This window comes from Mobula birostris, chromosome 30 (genome assembly GCF_030028105.1).
Source record: "Mobula birostris isolate sMobBir1 chromosome 30, sMobBir1.hap1, whole genome shotgun sequence".
Classification (NCBI taxonomy): Eukaryota; Metazoa; Chordata; class Chondrichthyes; order Myliobatiformes; family Myliobatidae; genus Mobula; species Mobula birostris.
The window spans coordinates 16,332,684-16,355,461 of record NC_092399.1 but is presented as its reverse complement, the minus strand read 5'-3'; the positions used below and the strand labels follow the sequence as shown (position 1 = coordinate 16,355,461).

The 22,778-nt window shown below is 38.5% G+C and overlaps 1 protein-coding gene across 1 annotated transcript in view; it reads right to left on the bottom strand.

Annotated features, from left to right (window-relative positions):
- Positions 1-1,174: 1,174 nt before the first annotated feature.
- The window catches only part of rragca (Ras-related GTP binding Ca), a 43,424-nt gene continuing 21,820 nt past the window's right edge, over positions 1,175-22,778 (bottom strand). Inside the window, exons 2-6 of the mRNA XM_072247062.1 lie at positions 21,419-21,618; positions 12,683-12,797; positions 10,990-11,132; positions 6,501-6,649; positions 1,175-3,782 (exon numbers count right to left, since the gene is read on the bottom strand). Of these exons, the coding sequence (XP_072103163.1) occupies positions 3,631-3,782; positions 6,501-6,649; positions 10,990-11,132; positions 12,683-12,797; positions 21,419-21,618 (759 nt within the window). The 3' untranslated portion in view covers positions 1,175-3,630. The remainder of the gene's footprint in view (positions 3,783-6,500; positions 6,650-10,989; positions 11,133-12,682; positions 12,798-21,418; positions 21,619-22,778) is intronic.

Sequence of the window (22,778 nt, the reverse complement as noted above, 5' to 3'; positions counted from 1 at the left end):
ACCAGGACGTGAAATATTAGATCTTTCAAGTAGGTAGATCCCTATTTTCTGCTGTAGGTAAATAACCGATTAAAAAGATCAGATCTTTAACAAGTCTTTTTTCTGATATTTCCTAAAACAATTAAAATTTCATAGAAAGGAACTAGATACAACCTGATGGCATGAACATTGATTTCTCCTTCTAGTAGACTAAGCTCCTTCCACTCCCAACTGACCTTTTACCTCTTCTCACCTGCCTATTACTTCACCCTGGGTCCCCTCCTCCTGTGGTCAATTCTCCTCTATCAGATTCCTTCTTCTTTAGCCACTGACGTCCCCCCCCCCACCACCTTCCAACTTACCTCTCCTCCCCACCCCCCCACACCTTTTTATTCTGGCACCTTCCCCCTTCTGTCTCAGTCCTGAAGAAGTCTCAACCCAAAATGGCAACTGTTTATCTGTTTCCATAGATGTTGGTTGACCTGCTGAGTTCCTCCAGCATTTTGTGTGTGTTAGTTTGAACTAGATACAGCTATAGGTTCCAATTTGAAACTATACACACAAATTCTAATCTTAACTTCAAATCAGTGAAGATGGTGTTTATTGCTAAAAAAGTCAATGAGTTGCATCAGTTTACTGTAATTTTGAATAGACTTTGGGCCCCATTAACTTGGATTTTAATAGGCCTCTTGTTCAACATATCAAAGTACAAAGAACATGTGCCACATTACTTTGGGATGCTATCAACTATACAAGTTCTCCAACGTTTCATGGTTCGATGGTGTTTGTGGATTTGATCAGGCTAATTCCATATCTGGAATGCTGCTACTATTACCATACACAAAATCCTAAAAAGGAGCACGAAACATTTAACAATATTAACTATTCCTATTAAAATAAGACCAGTTATCAAAGATAACTGACAAAAGATTTTCAAGTGACATCTGTAAACAATATTCAAGATGGCTACCACTAAATGAGATAACTCATTACCAATTCATTAACTACTGTTCTCAAGTTTGACACTATTGGCAAGACCCAACAGCATTACCTTGTAATTTCAATTACAGGTATCACAAGTTTGTTTTTCCAAAAAAAATGTATTTTGATACTTTTAAGATTAGGGACATCAGAATGCCTCTGTGGGGAATGGAATAACAGGGAAAAGGGAAAGAAAACAATGGCACGCTGGAGGTGAAAAATTACAGATTTATTCTAGCACAAACACATTCTGACATCAGAATGTGTAGTTCCTTTTGGCGATGATACAAGGATTCAGTAGGCCATGTGTATATATAGTATCATTACACAATAATGAACCATGGGAATTACAATAATCAGCTTGGTGAAATATTAAAGCAAGGTATTTCACAGCTGACAGTAGGCAAGTAGGCTCCATTTTTGGTACGGGGTGCCAATGCACAAGCAGTTTTAAAGGAAGTGTGTCTTCCATTTTTAGGTCCCCATTTTCACCCATCACTTTAGAACAGGAACAGCAAATGACCAATACCAGAGACTCTCCCAAAAGCCATCAGACACTGGGTGTGTTCCAGTGAATAAAGTTGACCAGACTTCCCAATAAATTTATCTTGAAAGTAACCCCAATATCATTCTAACCATTACTAATCAAATTACAATGCAAATGAAACTTTAGATTAACTTTAAAGACCTGACTTAGTGAGTATTTCAATTAGACCACAATCACATACAATGCTGCATATCCTTTAGAATTTAACATTTTATCAAAAAACTTCTCAGCAGTTTCTCAAACCCTTTTGACTATAATTAAGAGATCTAGGGCAACTAAAACTATGCTTCTGTTCCCTTCTTCAAGATATTATCATATAAATTTTCTCTGACAGATTGTATTCACCATTTCAGAGCAAGCAAATTCAGTTGTGGAAATACAATTCTAGAAATGGGAAATTCAGAAACAGGTCTTCTTTTTCAAACAAAGGTCTGCACATTAACCATTGAACAGCAGTCTTTCTGATGACCAGTGGAAAATTTCCAAACAAATACCTACAAATCTCTACTCCTGTTAAGTGAAAGAAATGTACCGATTTATCTATCATACTCACTTAAATTGTTAGAATAGTGCCAAGAAGATTCAGGATTTCATGAAGAGTACAAAACATCCAATGCCAGTTACAGATTTATTGATAACCCAAGTTTAAAACAGTTTTGTGAAAGAAAGCTATAAATAAAAAAAAGGCATCACATTTCCAGCTGAGGAATATGGAGAGTTTTAAGTGAATACTGAAGCAATTCAACATCACAGTACAGTCAAGAATCACCTGCAGTGTCAGAATCAGATCTATTCACACTGTGAATGCATACAAGCATACAGTGGCATTTTTTTTTTAGGGAGTGTGAAACACAGAACAAGTAGTAACAAGAAATGTGCATTGGGATATGCAATATTGTTGTAAAGTCATAACAGTATCATTAAACACATGCTGGTTATTATTTGCAATATCTCCCTCTTTCACCCATATTATTTGATTGGCCAACTAGCCATAGTTTCAAGTGACTGAGTATTTTCCTTTAATCAAAGCTACGTCTCAATTCACTTTGTATTATTAATGATGAAATCCAATAATGGCCATCAATGCATGTGGCCATTATTGGTGGATTTTGAATGAAATATTATTCAATAAAACAAAGATAGGCTTCACACTCAATTTGCCTCATTACTAGTATGTATGCGGAATGTTCTGCACCAAACAGAATTGGATCAAAATTAAATAAACTTGTGACAATAGATTCCAACACAAAACCACGTCAGCTGCAATACAATTTGCAGAGTGCTGACAATTACTACACACAACCACACAGTAGGTTCAGCATTTCTATTTTACTTCACTCAAGGCTCCATTCATTTCAATTAAATCCAAAATTCTATGCATTTCAGTTGTGCATTTGCTCCCCCTGCATTTGCCGTGAAACTGGTCATCAAAAGAAATTGTGGCTGGAAAGAAACTGCATTCTGCAACGTACTGAACGGAATGATGTTAGTGCCAATACTTGCACACAAATTTGGAATCATTCTAAGCAGTAGGCAATGCAGATAGCATCTAGGTGACCCTGCATAAATCCCTCATAACCATAAGTGGTCTTTTCACAAAAGGTCAGGTGACTGCAGTCATTTTAACATTCTGGTCATATATGTGCTGCTACACTTTCACCATGGGTCCACAAACCAAAGCCTTCAGATAAAGGGACATGGGAAGAAAAACAAAATAATGGGAGGCAGTGGAATAGAGGTAAGAGTATTTATAACAATTAATTCAAAAGAGTTGTAGAAAATATTTAGGCCATGATAATGATGTTCACTTTTTCTATCTGTACTATAGTACAAATCAGATCAAAAGGCTAATCCAATGGAAATGTTATTCTGGCATGATTGCGGGTTTGGTACTTTGCAAAGCCACCACTGTACTGACACAGCTAGACCTCCCAGTGTACAGATACAGCTTACAGAATTGCTTAGCGTTAATCCACAAAAGTTCAGTACACAATGTTCTTCTCGAGAGGGCACCACTCTAGTCCTTAATGCAAGTCCTGATGTGCTCTGCTTCATTTTTTTGTCTACTGCTGCACCAGCAGACTTGAATCACAGGAACGTTGGCACAGTCATCCTTTGGTTGGCTACACAGCAGCTCTGGGTGTGCCATTGTGAGTTACTGTCTTCATGTTCTGCATATTGACTTGGTGGCTGCTTGGTCTATGAGCACTGACTCCAACCTCAAATACCTCGTGGATGGCTTTACGGAAACAATGGAAATTGTAGTCTATCAAACCTGTAAAAGACAGCAGCAACATAGAAACTTCAGTCCTCCACTTTTATCCATTCTGTATCTTACCTAAACAATTTTGTTGGAAGTGTAAGATTCTGTCAAGATCAGGAGCACAGATCCAAGAGATTTTACTGCACTATTCTAATGTGGAAACTAAATGACTTTATTGAATATTTATCTTTGCATTAAAACCATCTATCATGGTGGTTATGTTTAAGACTAAGTTATGCTAATAACTGAACAAGAAAACCATGCAGTAACTTTAGAATAAGGTACAATGAATGAGAATAACATATCTATACCTTAAGTGTTCCAATGTACAATGACATACAGTACAATTTAAATCTTTGAAGTGCAGTCTTGGGTCCAAACACATTTTATGACAATTTCCAGTGGGTGGTAAAGAACAAATCACTCGCATAATGACAACAAAACATAATTGTCTTGTGATATCAGAATTAGAACTGAATTGAACAAAACTAGTTGCATACTCATTAAGAAAACTTAATGAAAGTTCTGTGTAGGAATTGGTTACGGATGCATTCTCATACAAAGTGCCATTAGGATCATTCTTTTAATGTACAATCTCATAAAGCCATTAATAATACAATATACAGTGGATTCCAGTTAATTGGGATATATTTTTGGCCCATTTAAGCAGCTGCCCCAATTAGCAGAAGTTTCATGGAAATAGTTGAAAAGGTTTTTAAAAAAATACAAACTACCATTTAACTGAGTAACAAATTATGTATTTAAATGAAAAACAGAACAAATTAGACCACCAATACTGCTAAAGTATTATTAAACTGTGCATTCGTTCCTAATACCTATTGACAGAGGAGTTCAATGGTGTCTCGATCTTTTGACAGTATATGAACAAAATCAGCACAGACACCTAGCGCAAATAATAGACCGCCTTCATACAATCCTGTTGACGATTACATCCTCCAAATCTTCATTTCCATCGTAAAATTCAAGATTATTGTCAGTGAATGCACATTCTTTGTGGTTTCTAACTTGTGGTAAAACAGTTTCAGTTTCACTCCTGGCCATTTCTGGCATCTTCAAGCATGGTGTTGTGCACATCTGACTGACTAGTTAGAAATTATTCAGCAACTGTCTCCTGTCTCCATGAAGTGGCATAGAGTCCCAGATGAGCAAAAGGAGTCCCAGATGAGCGAAAGGAATCCCAGCTATTTTTTCAATAAGTTTTTGTTCTTTAAGAATTGTCAAATAAGTGGCTGCACCAATTAACTGTTGGCCCAATTAATCAGAATCCAATGTGCATGCAGGAGTTATTCTTTATATGAGATAAATAAATTACAAGCAGATCAAGAAGCTATTGGAAACGGATCCACCTCTGGCAGATTTTAATACTGACACATGTTGTATTCACAAGGGTAGAGGAAATGCCAAGGAGTAGATCAGTATCAGGCATGATAGCAAGCTCAAGGTAATCAATAGCAAAAGGATATTAGATGCACAATGTGGTGTGGCTACAGCAGAAGTATTAGAAAAAAATGAACAGACCATTAAATAATGTAGTTATGTTCTAAGCCCGTGGTTAGACCTTACCTAGAATATTGCATAGTTAATGGACTTAACTAATGCCAGTAATAACACAGGCAGAGATGGGGATCATTATTTGGAGGGTGAACAGGCTGAAATATTAATACCCAATTTAAAATGCTTTTCGTTACCACAAGTTGTTTATTTCCCCCACTCTAGAAAAGCAGACATTTTACACTTAAGTCGGCTTTTTTTAAAAACAAAATGCAGGTTAGGCCTATAATGGATATGTCTCTATTCCTTGCAACATAGGAGAATAAAGGGGCAACCTAAGTGTTTAAAATTATGACAGGCAGAGATAAGTTGGACAGTATCTCAGGGAAGGGTTCAAAGCCGGAGAGTATAGGTTTAGAGTGAGAGGCAATTTGACACACCCACCGACACAGAGGACAGTAAGTATATTAGATGAGCTACCAGAGGAAGATATAGCAGTATCATTTAACAAGCACTTCCAAGTGGACAAGCAAGAGAGGAGATTAGAGAGATACTGACTACGAACAAAGGAAGTTCAGAATAGCTGGATGGGCATTCGGTCAGCATGGACTGGTAGGGCCGAAGGGCCTGTATCCCTGCTGTATTAGTCCAAGACTCCTTGATCTCACCCAGTACAATTTGGGAGAAGAGAATTTTCTTCATTAATTCATCTACAGGTTAACTACTTTAAATCAAACAAGTGTGAAAGTTAATGTGATTAATGACAGGGAGATTTGGTGAGTATAATGATTCACTACAGAAGACATTCAACAGCCCGTTTATCTTCAGTACTATTTCTACATGGCTCAAACATTTAAAAAATGAAATTTAAACCAAACTAGTAGTAAAGTAACCAGAGAATTTATGTTCAACATGATCTGACATTCAGATATCATGTACCAATGATCAGAAATCACATTAACATATTTAAGGTTAAACATTGATTATAGCAAACTACCTCAAACTCAGGACTGTTTAGTGAAGCTTGAGGAAAACCAACAAAGCCCATTAAAATAAATTAGGAAAAATAACGTAAACAGCTGGAACCAAGAGCTCAGAACTAGAAACTAGTGTAACCAAGGCTCTGAAAAAATACAATAGAATTGATCTTACAAATGTGGTAGGGGGAAATTTTAGTGCATTATGGTGCTCGTCATTCTAGATCATGCTTTATATTACCTTTTCTTTCAAAGCTTTCTTCTCTCAGAATGCATACAAGAGCAAGAAACCTCGTCACTTCTTTAAGGTAGAGAACTGTTGTATTGTTGAGTTTGATAATTGCCATAGACTCCTTATCGTATGCACTTCCGGTGCCATCTTCTTTAAGTCTATAACCAAGATAATTCATTATAATTTTACATTCATGGGATACTAATTATATAATTTCAACTGCTAAAAAGTGTGTAATTGGCACCATAGATTGTATTTTAAAAAGTTCACTTCCAGAAATAAATGTCAAATCACAGCAGTATTACTGCGATGAGCAGACTGGAAGTTATCATGTGATTTCAAAAAGTGATAGCTGCCACACACTACAGTTGCAAGAAAAAGTTTGTGAACCCTTTGTAATCTGGTTCTCTGCATTAATTACTTGTAAAATGTGGTTTGACCTTCAAAGTCACAATAATAGGCAAACACAACCTGCCTTGACTAATAACACAAAAAAGTGTGCTTTTCATGTCTTTATTGAACACATTGTTTAATAATTCACAGTCCAGGCTGGAAAAAGTATGTGAACCCTTGTACTTAATAAATGGTAGAACCTCTTTTAGAAGCAATAACCTGCGCCAAACGTTTCCTGTAGCTGCTGACAGTGAGGAGGAATTTTAGACCATTCCTCCAAAACTGTTTCAATTCATCGGCATTTCTAGGATCCCTTGCCTAAACAGCCTTCTTCAGGTTATACCCCAGTATCTCAATTGAGTCAAGGTCTGGACTCTTGACATGGCCATTCCAAAACACAAATTTTCTTTTTAAAACATTCTATTTTTGATTTTTGGATCATTGTCCTGTTGTATTATTCAACTGCTATTAAGCTTCAGGTGATGAGCCACTACCCTGACTTCCTCCTGTAAAATGTCTTGATACAATTTTGAATTCATTATTCCCACAACTTTTGCAAGCTGTCTATACCCTGAGGCAGCAAAGTAGCCCCAAACCATGATGCTCCTTCCACCATGCTTCACAGTTGGGATGAGACTTTGGTGTTGGTGTACAGTGCCCTTTTTCCTTCAAACATAGTGGTGTGCGTTTCTGCCAAAAAGTTCAACTTTTGTCTCATCTGTCCACAGAACAATGCCTCAGAATTGCTGTGGAACATCCAGGTGGTCTTTTGTAAACTTGAGACATGCAGTAATTTTTTTTTCCCTCTTTGGAGAGCAGTGGTTTCCTCTGTGCTGTCCTCCATGAACACCATTCTTGTTCCATGTTTTTCTTATAGTGGACACATGAACAGAGACTTCAGCAAGTTCAAGAGATTTCTGTATCTCTTTTGCTGTTACCCTTGGGTTCTTTTTCACCTCTTTCAGCATTGCACATTGTGCACTTGGTGTGAACTTTGCAGAATGCCCACTCCTAGGGAGAGTAGCAATAGTACTGAATTTTCTCCATTTATAGACAATTTCTCTTCCTGCGGACTGATGAATACTCAGGACTTTACAAATACTTTTGTAGTCTTTTCCAGCTTCATGCATCTCTATAATGACGACTCATAGTCGGACTACTTTAAAGGCACTGGAAGGATACCAACAAAGTCTGCACAAAATTCACCAACAGGATAAGGGCACCAATGTTAGTGTACCTTTCCAAGTCACCATTGCTGGTGTCGAAATCTTAATTATACCCAATTCTCATAAGCAGATCGTATCATTAGGCCTGACACCCAACTTCCAAAACAATAGCATTCAAGAATTTTTCATTGCTCCTTGAAGTACTATATCTCCACCAACTGGTGGAAACCCCTGATACATGACTGTTTAAATGCAGCAGTAATATTTAGAACAGTAATGAGAAACTTGATTCCATTTCTCAAGAGCACAATCGTATGATTGCCAAATCTGTCCCATCAATCAACTCCTGCCTCATTAGTAGCAGAGTCTGCAGGTCCCACTTTGGCCTTAAAATTAGAGTACAAGATACTTTGAGTCCAAAAACTGACTCAGATGACATGGAGTGGTGTTTAGTTTCATCCACTAGATGGCAGAATATACACAGCTTCCACAAGTCCAAAGTTCAAAACATTACATATTTAAAGGGCATGCTGCTTTATTAGAAAATTGACAGTCTCATATGCCAAGACTTTCAGTGTGTTATTTTATATCTAAGCAAAAGGCAAGACTGATGTTAAGATTGTTTTTCAAAAACAAACATGGAATTCTTGGTTTCATAAGCAGAAAGTAGTACAAAAAGTAAATTAGCATATTTACTAATATGAATGCCATATTTTTGCCCATACCTAACTGCTCTCAAAATGATACTGGGTTCTTGAACCATCTTTAGATTTTATAACAGTGGTTTGATACAACTGAGGAGCCTATTAGCTCTTTTCTGAGTCAACCACAATAAAGTCTCAATCCATCACACTACCAATCCCAATCCTTCAACAGTCCATCATGATTATCTTTTAATAATCACTCTTACCTTAAAAAAATGTGTTCATTCTCCCTTCTTGCAGTGAATGTTTCTCATTTTAAATTAAAATATACTCACCTCTGGTTCATTCACCAGGGAGATTCAGCAAAGGCAACAAATCTATTTTCCTGTGAATAATTCAGTATTTTTTTATGGTCACCTTTATGGTTACAGTTTTTGCCTTCCCATTAACTAATTATGTGAACTTAATTCTCCAGGCTGTTATGATGGTCTTGAACTGTTGCCATTTGATATTTAGGCCAGATCTCTAGATGAATAATCCTGTAATAATCATTATGCCAGTATTCACATTACACCCTTGCTGGAAAAAAAGGAAGGAAATTGTCTTTTAAGCTCACGAGAGAGCATAGGCCATCAACTTTTTGCTGTTGATGTTTCTGTAGCAGGCAATTTCTTTTTTACGAGGTCGAGTTGCTAGCTCGACACTCAAACCAGCACGGATGGAAAGCGTGCACGGGAGCCGGCTGGATTCGAACTCGGGAGCCACTATGCCACCAGCCGGCTACACCCTTGCTGTGTTTATGTATAATTCTAGGCATTACAATTTAGAAAAACAGTCAGCGTCAGAAAGACTGACCAAAATACTTAGTTGAATATTACCATGAATACCAGACCCCAGTTACAGAAAAACTGGGGTTGTTTGATTTAGACTGGACAGATACAGAAAAATAAGAATACTCTCAATTGTGACTATTTTAATTAGTGAAAGTAAATACACACCATTTCTTCTGTTGAAGAGCAGGTAAACAAATAAGACCATAAGACATAGGAGCAGAATTAGGCCATTTGGCCCGTCAAGTCTGTTCCCCCATTCAATCATGGCTGATCCTTTTTCCCCCTCCTTAGACCCACTCCCTGGCCTTCTCCTCGTAACCTTTGATGCTGTGTCCAATCAAGAACGTATCAAGCTCTGCCTCAAATACACCCAACTACCTGGCTTCAGCAGCTGCCTGTGGTAATAAATTCCACAAATTCACCACCCTCTGACTAAACAGATTTCTCCACATTGCTGTTTTAAATGGACCCCCCCCCCCCATCCTGAGGCTGTGCCCTCTTGTCCTGAACTCCTCCACAATGGGAAGCACCCTTTCCACATCTACTGTCTAGGCCATTCAACATTTGTAAGGTTTCAATGAGATCCAAACCCCTCATCCTTCTAAATTCCAGCAAGTAGAGACCCAGATCTATCAAACGTTCCTCGTATGATAACCTTTTCATTCTCATAATCATCCTTGTGAACCTTCTCTGACCTCTCTCCAATGCCAGCACATCTTTCCTTAGATAAGGAGCCCAAAACTGTTCACAATGCCCAAGGTAAGTATGCCACAGACTTAATAATTGGCAAATGAACTGGGGAAGATGTGAAAAGTTTGGCATAAAATAAGCAACAGTTGTAATTGTATAATGCACTGCACAAAAAAAAATGGAGAGATTCAAAAATAACTTTCAAAAGGGAAGTGAGTGATTATTCATCCACTTCCCTCTTGAAAGGGAAGTTAATGAGTTGGGCTGTTTGGAAAAGGACAAGGACCAAGACTGATCATTTCTTCGAGCCAGAACAGATAATGGTCCAAATGGCATCATTTTGTGATGCAACATTAAATGCCTGCAGAATATCCTCAAATAGTCATAGTCATACTTTATTGATCCCGGGGGAAATTGGTTTTCGTTACAGTTGCACCATAAATAATTAAATAGTAATAAAACCATAAATAATTAAATAGTAATATGTAAATTATGTCAGGAAATAAGTCCAGGACCAGCCTATTGGCTCAGGGTGTCTGACCCTCCAAGGGAGGAGTTGTAAAGTTTGATGGCCACAGGCAGGAAAGACTTCCTATGACGTTCTGTGTTGCATCTCGGTAAATTATGTACAATTTAAAAGTACTGGCAGAATGTAGGTGCCACCTTTTTTTTACCACCCCTCCCCAGTCTACAATCATCAGTGATTAACTGTTTTGTCTGATTTCATCGTACAGAAATTGATCCAGAATTGCAAATGCTCATTATTGCTTACCCATAAATGCAGGAGACGTCAATCACCACATCTATCATATCACAGCACAACTCGTATGACTGCATGTCTACAGGTGAACTGTCTGTGGCAATATAGATTTTACTGACTACATCAAAAAGAAAGGCTTTTTCAATTCCTGAATTCTGTAAGGAAAAAAAAAGTTTGAACATTTAAGTTTTCTTAACAATTGCTCTAACTTAAAATCAACATAAAGCTTCAATAAGTTTTGCAATTTTTTTTAAATGCTCCAAAACTGTTACAGCAGTCAGTACAACAAGATGCCAAAACTGCTCAGATGATGATGCAAACAGGAGGGGGCACTCGGGAAAGTAATAACTTGTCTCTTAGGTTCTAGCTTTCCCTGTAGTGAATAAATGGATGCCACTCCTATGATGTAATAATTCAATTCTTTCAACACCAGGCTCCCATTTTGCTGAATTATTAACAATGCTTCATTAAATTATTCTAAAATTAAGATGCAAGCACTTAAGTATTATTACTCTATAACTCCAATGTTAAATAGTTTTGAACAACATTACTTACCAATTTTTAAAAAAACCTTGGGCTGGAGGGGCAAAGCAAGTTAATAGGAAAGACTGCAGATTTGCAAATTCTAATTAATTAAGTAATCCATTAAATACCAACCTCTATCAAGTACTTTGTTGAAAACTTAACGATTTAATTCACTGTGCTGGAGGAGTGAATTTGATGAAAAATCTTCAGAGAAAGGTTATTAGAGAAAAATAAGGCAGCTAAAAGCAGCTTGTGTTATACTGAAAATATGTTAAAAAAACATGAAAGGTTGCACTATTTCTCAGACAACTGTTAACACATTGCATGAATCCCACTGTTGTGACAACTAGGATTATGATCTAGGCAACTATCAATTACAGATCCAGTCTTGGTCTGAGAAAACCTCAAATATTATAGGAAAAAATGCTTGTAAACTAAGTAAACATTGAAAAATCAGGAGTCAACAAGTCATCTCTGGGTCTGTTATTATTCATTTACAGCTCAGACGTCCAGTTTCAGAAGTAAACTCTCACAATCTTGTTAAATGAAGAGTAGCCCCGAGAGCCTGTAAATGAACCACAGCAAGTGATCTTTATGCCTCCTTTTCCAAGAATACTTCGAAACTGCTGTTGAAAACCTAGCTCATTCATCACCAAAGCTTAGTGGTCTACACTGGTTCCTAAATGTTAAAACTCATCCCCATTTTCAAATCTCTCTATGGTATAGCCTAATTATAATCTTCTCTGGCACTGGAGCACTGAAATATCTGTACTCCTCCAATTCTGCTGTCATTACCTTCAAATTTAAAAATCACTCTTCCAGCAGACTTAGAACCATGTTCTGAATTCTCTCATTAAAACTCACCCTGTAAGGTACTTCTTAAAACTGGCTTCTTTTATCAAGCTTTTGGCCATCTGCAATAAATTCTCCTTACATAACTTAATGAGAATTTCTGTCTGAGACTGCTTTCTGTGAGAGCTCTTGATGTGTTAAGGCACAAAACTAATGGAAGCAGTTGATGTATTATTGGGATGGATCAACAAAACTACCTAAGACACATCACATTGAGTTTAACTGATAGTTTTACCATAACAGATAACTTCAGAGTGCACCAAAGTGTCAAATAAAATGTCTTTATTTAAGTAAAATCTTCATTCTTTATTCTGCAACAGATACTCACTGATATAAAGATGTTAAGTAGATTTTCCAGTGTTGGTAGCTGTGGGATAAGTTTCTGTACTACTTTACTAAATGCTTCAAATATTGAATGATCATAGATGCTGGTTAAGTAAAAGCTGAAAAAGAAAAGGGAACATTTTTAGTAATAATGAACAGATCTAAATCCATCAAGTCAAAAACATGAAGCTAACCAAAAGTATATTCACCCAAATTTAAAAAAGGTAGGAATATTAGTCACCAACATTTTTGAGAAGCCTATCAAATAGATTGTGCACTTCCTTGAATAGGCCAGCTGTTGCAAGAACTGGTGAAACAGTTTTACTGGGCAAACACTTACTTATTGAGATACAGCACAAAAATCGGCCCTCCCGGTCCTTTGAGCCACACCACACAGCAATCCCCAATACAATCCTAGCCTAGTCACCAGACAATTTTAAATAACCATAACCTACCAATCGGTATGTCTTTGGACTGTGGGAGGAAATCCATGTAGTTACAGGGAGAAAATACAAACTTCTTACAGGCAGCAACAGGAATTGAACACCGGTCTCCTGTACTGTAAAGTGTTGTGCTAACCACTATTTTACCGTGTCTCCCCTTATGTATAGCCATAGAGACATGAAAATTCACAATATTAATCTGTATTTTAGCCAAAAGGGCATCATTTTTGTTTAATTTTCAGAGATTCTATAGAGGAAGATACATGCTTATCAGACATACCAGCTCAGCGGTTGGTTAAATTTCTCCCTAACTAGCACCTAAGCAACAAGATCGCATCATTACCATAGAGAATGGACTGGTTTTTATGGAAGAATGACATTATTTTCACTAGCATCTATAATCACAACTATGGCCACAAATATCTGCCCGAACTGTTTCAGCAGTTGTTGCTTTATAAGCAGCAACAAGCCTGTCCAAGGTAAGTTTTTGATAAGTTTTGATTAAGTTTTTCCAAAAGTTTTGATTTCTAATGTTCCATCTTATATCATACCAAATTTATGTTACAAATGGGAGATAACGAATGTGCTACAGAACTGCAGCAGTCTTGATGAAAGATCTCGGCATGAAACATTGACTGCTATTCATTTCCATAGATGCTGCCTGACCACCCGAGTTCCTCCAGCATTTTGTGTGTTGCTCAAGATTTCAAGCATCTGCAGAATTTTTCATGCCTACGTTGCATACAGTGAATGTGCCAAGGTTACAGTGCACTCAAGCTCATCTTTAGCTGTTTCTACGCAGAGCTGCTCATATGATAACCTCACCTTGTACAGTCATGGAGATACAGAGAAATAACAGGCTGATGTCTGAAAAGTATAAAACTGGTCATCTTGGACATGTTCTCTTGCATTATTGGTAAATGCTGGGGAAGAAATATCCATTTAATTATTTTTTTTAGGTAAAGCTTCCACACGCTGCCACAATGTACTTAACTCCCTTTTTCATAAAAATGGAAAGAAAATGAGAATATGTAACCAGCAGGAACAAGTTGGTTTAATATTAAACTGAAAGGTAGCTTATTTCTGGAACTTAGCGTTCCTGGAGAGTACAGACTGGTTGATAGCTTGCTGTACGCTGCAGTTCAGTCTGCAAGGATGACAGAGCTTCCAGTCACCTGTCACTTCAATTCTCAGTCCCAGTCCCAACCTAACCTTCTTACACTGTTCTAACAAAGATGAAGGAACAGTGCCTCATCTTGCATTCTTTCAGGCATCAATACTGAATTCAATAATTTCAGGTAACAACATTCATCTCTCCACACACACGGTTGTACTTTCCTTTTACTTTATATTTTTTAAACTCATCTCTGCCAGTTTTAAAAAGATTGGTTCCTCGACCCATTCTTTCCATGCACCACCCCTACGGCCACCACCCCACCCCCGCAATTAAACGCACGATGCTTTCACACTCTGTCCACTTTAATGAAGGATCCTCAATCTGAAACATCCACTATGTTTCTCTACATATGGATACTGCATGACTTGGAGTGTTAAAACTTTTTTGCTTTTACTTACCGTTTTAGAAAGTGTTTCCACAAATAATTACATTCCAAATGTTACTCACATTAGCTATTTATGGAGAGATTGGTCCCTCCCCATGCATTACGTGACAACGGAATCAACTACATCTTCTATTACTAATAGAGAACAGACTCACTGGTTGGTGATGAATCTGAATAAACTCCTCCTGCTTTTTGTGAATGCTCCATACCTGTACAATTTCACTTGAAGCATTGTCAGGTGGAAGCTTCCTCTCAGTTAACTATTTAATCATACACCATTTCCAACTAGATATGACAGATCTCTAGGTCTTCAATTGGAAATATTGCTCGTGGGATCACTTAGCATGGTGATGGAACTTCAAAAAGAAAAGGTTAGCATCTTTTCATGCCAAGTGCCAATTCTGGTGTATCCTCCTGCATTTTTCATTTAAATGTTATCTCCTGGCATAACTATAACAGTGGACTGAAGGATATTCCTACCAGCAGGTTACGTATTGTAGTGGTATTTAATTTTTGCTGCTGTAGCTGGTTCATAGCACCTCAGACCTCCAGGTGTGCAAAATGTGTTGTGATTTGTACACCATGTCATACAACTGGTGCTAAATAATACAAGGCATTAATGTCCTCAGTGCGAGGCTGGGACTCCATAGAAACCATAAAAAAAACTACAGCACAAAAACAGGCCTTTTGGCCCTTCTTGGCTGTGCCGAACTATTTTCTTAGTCCCACTGACCTGCACACAGTCCATATCCCTCCATACACCTCCCATCCATGTATCTGTCCAATTTATTCTTAAATGTTAAAAAAGAACCCGCATTTACCACCTCGTCTGGCAGCTCATTCCATACTCCCACCACTCTGTGTGAAGAAGCCCCCTCCCTAATGTTCCCTTTAACCATTTCCCCCCTCACCCTTAACCCATGTCCTCTGGTTTTTTTCTCCCTGCCTGCTTGCATTCACTCTATCTATACCCATCATAATTTTATATACCTCTATCAAATCTCCCCTCATTCTTCTACGCTCCAGGGAATAAAAGTCCTAACCTATTCAACCTTTCTCTGTAACTGAGTTTCTCAAGTCCCGGCAACATCCTTGTAAACCTTCTCTGCACTCTTTCAACCTTATTAATATCCTTCCTGTAATTTGGTGACCAAAACTGAAGCCAATACTCCAGATTCAGCCTCACCAATGCCTTATACAACCTCATCATAACATTCCAGTTCTTATATTCAATACTTTGATTAATAAAGGCCAATGTACCAAAAGCTCCCTTTACAACCCTATCTACCTGTGACATCACTTTTAGGGAATTTTGTATCTGTATTCCCAGATCCCTCTGTTCTACTGCAGTCCTCAATGCCTTACCATTTACCCTGTATGTTCTACCTTGGTTGTCCTTCCAAAGTGCAATACCTCACACTTGTCTGTATTAAACTCCATCTGCCATTTTTCAGCCCATTTTTCCAGCTGGTCCAAGTCCCTCTGCAGGCTCCGAAAACCTTCCTCACTGTCCACTACACCTCCAATCTTTGTATCATCAGCAAATTTGCTGATCCAATTTACCACATTATCATCCAGATCATTGATATAGATGACAAATAACAATGGACCCAGCACCGATCCCTGTGTCATACCACTAGTCACAGGCCTCCACTCTGAGAAGCAATTCTCTACTACCACTCTTTGGCTTCTTCCATTGAGCCAATGCCTAATCCAACTTACTATCTCTCCATGTATACTAGCGACTGAATTTTCCTAATTAACCTCCCATGCGGGACCTTGTCAAAGGCCTTACTGAAGTCCATGTAGACAACATCCACTGCCTTCCCTTCATCCACTTTCCTGGTACCTCCTCGAAAAACTCCTCCACAAAGATTGCGCAGTGGGAGCAGACAACAATGAACTGCCACAGGAAGACTTGCAAGGAAGAGTCAAGATTGCTTGCCCCTCATTCCTTTTGCTTCCTGCAGTGCACTGTAAAAGTATTCCACCCCTATAACTATTCTCACATTTTACTGTCTCTCTTTCTAAATTTAATATATTGAAGGATTTTTCTTGAGCTAATCTACAACATAGTGCATCATATCAAATCAAAAGAAAAACTCCAAAACCTGTCAAGAATTTACTAAAAATTATAAACCAAACTTGAGGCTGAAAAGTTTCATCCTCTTTGTAATTACTACGCTCACTTTCCTCAGGTGCAATACGGTATATTACCTTACTAACTTACCCAATTTGTTAATGTGGGAAGTTGGAGGATCACTTGAATAAATATCCTGTCTGTAAGGTCCAACAGTATGGTAGAAATAACTCAATACAAGAGGACATGGCTTTAAGGTAGGGGGTGGGAAGTTCAAGGGGGATATTAGAGGAAGGTTTTTTTTTACTCAGAGAGTGGTTGGTGCATGGAATGCACTGCCGGAGTCAGTGGTGGAGGCAGATATGCTAGTGAAATTTAAGAGCCCACTAGACAGGTATATGCAGGAATTTAAGGTGGGGGGGGGGTATATGGGAGGCAGGGTTTAAAGGTCGGCATAACATTGTGGGCCGAAGGGCCTGTACTGTGCTGTACTGTTCTATGTTCTATGTTCAGAGGGTGATAAAACTGTGGAATTTGTTTCCACTAGCAGCTGTGGAGGCCAAGTCATTGGGTATATCTAAGGCAGAGATAGATAGGTTCTTGATTAGCCAGTGTATGAGATGAAAGCAGGGGAGTGGGGATGACTGGATGAAGTGGATCAGCCCATGATTGAATGGCAGAGCAGACATGGGCTGAATAGCCTACTTCTGCTCCTAAATCTTATGGTCTTATGGTCAAATGAAAGCAAAAGAGCATTCAAGCCAAGTCAAGGAAATTCTAACAGAAGCACAAAGTTGGGGAAAGGTACAAGACCACCTCAAAGGCACTAAACATACCTTGGAGTTCAGTGCATTCCATCATAAAAAAGTGGAAAAAATATGAAACCACAGCCACACTGCCTAGGTCAGGCAACCAACTCCTCTAAAGTTAGTTGCTGGAGAAGAATAGCACTTATAAAAGAAGCTACTGTGATGTCAATCGTCACTCTGGGTGAGCTGCAGAAGTCAGTGGCTGCAACTGGAGATGAAGTTCATAGCTCCACAATCTCCAAGCCTTGCACAAAAGGGGTATTTATGGAAGAGAGGCAAGGAAGAAGACCTGGTTTTTTAAAAAAAAAGCATATCCTTATCCATAAAGACTTTGCAAAGCGTCACTTAGAAGATATTGTAAAGATATGGAAGAAGGTCTTGTGGTTCAGATGAGACTAAAGTGGAACATTTTAGCCTCAACACAAAGCGGTACGTGTGGCTTAAATCTAATACTGTGCATCAGCCAAATTATAGTATGGATGGTGTGGTGGAAGTGTGGTGGAAGTAGCATCATGCTATGGAAATGCTTTTCAGCAGCAGAGACTAGAAATTTGGTCAGGATTGATGGAAAGATGAATGCTGTTAAATACAGAGATGTCCTGGATAAAAACCTGCTAGCTTCTGCCAGAAAGCTTAAATTGGGGAGGATTAGTCTTTCAGCAGGACAATGACCCAAAGCACACCACCAGAGCAACCATGGAGTGGCTTCAAATGAAGAAAATTGATGTCCTTAAGTCCTGACCCTAACCCAATTAAGACCTCAAGACTGCTGCCCACTGCCGCTCCCCAACTAACCTGGCACATCTTGAGCAATTTTGTAAGGAGGACTGAGCAAATCTTGCTCAATTACATTGTGCAATGCAGGATGGCTGGCATTTCAATTTTTGAATTTTTAGTTTTTCCATGCTTTACAATTTTCTGTTTTTTTTTTAGTTCTGTGAGAAAATGAAAAGGCGATTCACAAATAAAAATTTTCAGTTCAAGTATTGCAACCAGGGATTTTGATCAACTTATTTACATGAACAAAGGGTTGGGGGCTAAATACTTTTACCAGACACCCAGGCCCATCTGCAGCTGGATCCTGTGAGACTTTGCCAGCTCAATTACTCAAGTACTAATGTCACCCACCAGATGTCCATACCATTTGCTTACTCAAAGTGCAGTTCAACATTAAAGACGATAGAGAACATAGAACAGTTACAGGCCCTTCAGCCTAGTGTTCTGCTGAACCAGCTAAAAAGTAAATCAAAACATACAAACACTAATCCCTTCTACCCACACAATGCTCATATCCCTCCGTCTTCCTCACATACATATGCCTATCTAAACATTTCTTAAAAGCCTCTATTGTATTTGCCTCTTACCACTATACCAGTTAGCACATTCCAAGCATCCATCACTGAGAAAAAAAAACTTACTACTCACATCCCTTTTGAACCTAATCCCTCTCACCTTCAATGCATACCCACTGATATTAGGCATTTCAATCCTGCGAAACAACTACTCCCTGTCTACTGTATCTATGCCTTCCATAATAACTGATCCCTCAGCCTCCCCCACTCCAGAAAAAAAAACAACCCATGTTTTTCCAGCCTCTCATGGTAGCACATGCCCTCTAAACCATGCACGCAGCATCCTGGTAAACGTCCTCTGCACCCTCTCCAAAGCCTCAACATACTTCCTATAGTGGGGCAACCAGAACTGCATGCAATACTCCAAATGTGGCCTAAACAGAGTTTTACAAGGTTGCAACACAACTCCATGATTTTTGAACTCAATGCCTCGACCAATAAAAGCTAGCATTGACAAGCCTTCTTAACCACCTTATCGACCTGCGTAGCCTCTTTCAAGGAGCTATGAACTTGGGTCCCAAGATATCTCTGCTCAGCAACATCATTAAGGATCTTGCCCTTAACAGTATACTGTCTCCTTACATCTGCCCTACCAAAGTGCAACACCTCACAATTATCTGGGTTAGTAGCTAATAATCAGAAGCTAGCATCAACTATATTTGTGGGGTCTGTGGTCAGTGTTGAGGACATCTACAGCTACTTCCACCTGTCTGTATACTGTCATCCCTCCCCTTCTGAGGTTAACTTGCTCAGACACTGATGGAATCTTAACTGCACAGTACGATTTTGTGCATCACTGTCAACCATGAGGAACATCTTTCACAATTAAGACACCTGTCCCCCAGATGTTTGGGAAGGACTTTCCAAGGGAGAAATCATTCTAGAGCTGTAGTTTAACCTATTTAGGCAAAGCTTCAACTGTCCAAGAGGTAAGGTAAACAGCAATTGTAATGCAAGTTTAGCTGAAGCTCAAACAAATTGATAAGTGCGAAACGATGAACTGCAATGAAAGCCGAATAGAAATGCCGTGGATTCCAGTTAATTGGGCCATCGGTTAATCGGAGCAGCTGCTTATTTGGTCCAACTTCTAAAGAATAAAAACTAAATTGAGAAAATAGTCAGGATTCCTTTTATTTATTTAGAATACTATGCTGCTTAATTGGGGCAGGAGGCTGTCGCCAAACAGTTTCTAACTATCAGGCATGCACACTTGTATGGCTTTAGACACTATACTGTGCTTAGAGCAATCAGTTTTTAAATAGCACCAGTTGCGTGTGCTTGTGTTCAAGAAGCAGTGATTTTTGTCACTCACAGTTGGCAAGAAATAAGCAGCAAGACAGTTCAGAAGATTTCCAGCATTCCAGATTTTCTTTTGTTCAAGACAGTTCAGAACTACGGTTTCAAGCATTCAGGCTTGGAGATGCCACGGAAGGCCAGGAGCGAAAATTAAATGATTTCACTACTTACTAATTACCTTCATTTACAGTCAAAAGAACACAGTGTACTCACAGTTCTTCCATTAACTGTTAGAAACTAATATAATTTTAAATTACTGTAGTAGTATTGACAGTGTTCTAATTTGTTCTGTATTTCATTTAAATATACAATTTTTACTCAATTAAATGGTAGTTTGTCTTTTTTTCATGAACCATTTCCAGGAAACCTTGGCTAATTGGGGCAGCCACTTAATTGGGCCAAGATGTACTGGTACTGATGTGTCTCAATTAACTGGAATCCACTGTATAAACAGTGGAGAAACAACTGAAACCAACGTGTCAAAAATAAATTGAAAATAAAAATTATGCTGAGAACCTAAAAGCAAAGTTGAGAAAATGATGACTACAAAACCAGGTGATCAGACAATTGAATACATTCCTGCATCCTTTATCTAAAACTTTTTCTGCTGCAATCTGTAGGAAATACAGGTTGCTAACAATGCAAGAGCGAAAGGTACAGGTGGGAACTCAGCAAATAGAACTCACTGACAGTGATTGTCGAAGTCATTATTTTTTCCAATCCACTGAGTAGAGAGAATAAGTCAAAATGAAATGCCAAAAGGATTAATATTCAATTGAGTCAGGAAAAAAAGACCAAATAAAAATCCCTGACTTTATTCCAACCAACCTGAAAGATTTGTGGTAAATTTAACCAGCAATTAATATGCAAATTCAGAAATCTCTTTAAAGATTTAGAGACAAAAGGTGAGATGTTGCTTATGCAAAGCAAGTGGTGAAATAGAATAAACTGGCCACCAATTTCTAAAAAGTAACTTCACTTTTTTTTAAGAATTTACTCAAATTAACAGCGTTCATCACTTAGAGAAGGATTACAAAAATATTTTAGGGTTCAGAACAATCACAACATTGAAAGCAGCGAGTATCAACCAAGGCCTTTTACTTCAGAGATCCTCAGTCACAAATCTACCATGCTGTATTTCTTTGGGGAAAGAACAGTGCATTTTACTACTGGCATGTCCAATAACAACACCGCTTACCTTAGGTGGAGTTTCTCTAAACCAGCGTCAGCAAGGTCATCATTGGCTCGCTGGTGAATGTCTCTTTGAGTTTCTATCTTGTGATCATCTGACAAACCATCTACTTTGTGGATGAATACTTCAAAATTAATTTCAGGATTGACTTTGTATGCTCGTGATACTGTCAGGTGAAGTCTTGCTAGAGCTTCCATATAATCATCCTGTCAAGAACAACACTCGTCAGTAATCTGCCATTTGAATGGAGGCTAACAAAAATAAAAGCTACTTGGAGCGCACGTTTGAAAAAGCAAATCAAAACATTTTTTTGTAAACCAGAAATCATTGTCCTCTTCAATTTATTTTTCTGTCAATCCAACCATCACTGTTAGGGTTAATAAAACATTAGAAGGGTACTTGGCAATGGGAAAGATGAAGAAACAAGAAAAAACAAATCCTATACACCTATTATTAATTACTTTTAAATGTTTTTATAGGCCCTGTATATTTTCCTGATGGAAGCTAAATACTAATCCTGACAGAAATAGTAATTCATTTCTCGAGCTTCCACTAATTGCCACCCCGTCCTCTCCTTCACTATTCCCCATTCCAGTTTCCTTCTCACTCCTTCTCTTACCTGCCCATCACCCCCTTCCCTTTCTTCCATAGTCTTCTGTCCTCTCCCATTCGATTCCCCCTTCTCCAGCCCTTCATCTTTCACCAATCAACTTCCCATCTCTTTACTTCACCCCTCCCCAGTTTCACCTATCATTTTGTACTTCTTCCTCTCCTCACTTTCTTACTCTGACTCCTTCCCCTTTCCTTTCCAGTCCTGATGAAGAGTCTCAGCCTGAAACATCAACTGTTTACTCTTTTCCAAAGAGGCTGCCTGGCCTACTGAGTTCCTCCTGCATTTTATGTGCGTCACTATTAATTCATATTTACTGCTGTAAATATGGGGGGGGGGGGGAGAAGAGTGGGGGTGTGTACAAGCAATGGAGAGAAAGGGAAAATCGAAATCCAATTGTATGCAGATAGGGGAGAGACAACGACATGGGGTGGTAGCACCAGCTGAAAAAGGATGGTAAGGGCTAATGAATAACAAAAAGGTGTCTGGAGCCAGTGTACAAGAAAGATCGTAAATTGTATCTGAAATTCAGATTTACTGTATCTATCACATGTATAGTGCATGTGTATCATGCATACAGTGAAATGTGTCTTGTGTTAACAACCAACACACCCAAGAATGTGTTAAGGTCAGCCTCCAAGTGTCACCACACATTCTGACACCAACAATAGCATGCACACCACAATCCTCCACAGAATACAAGCAGCAACAAGAAACAACAGCGAAACAAGCCGCTTTCCCCTCTCTCTGACCCAG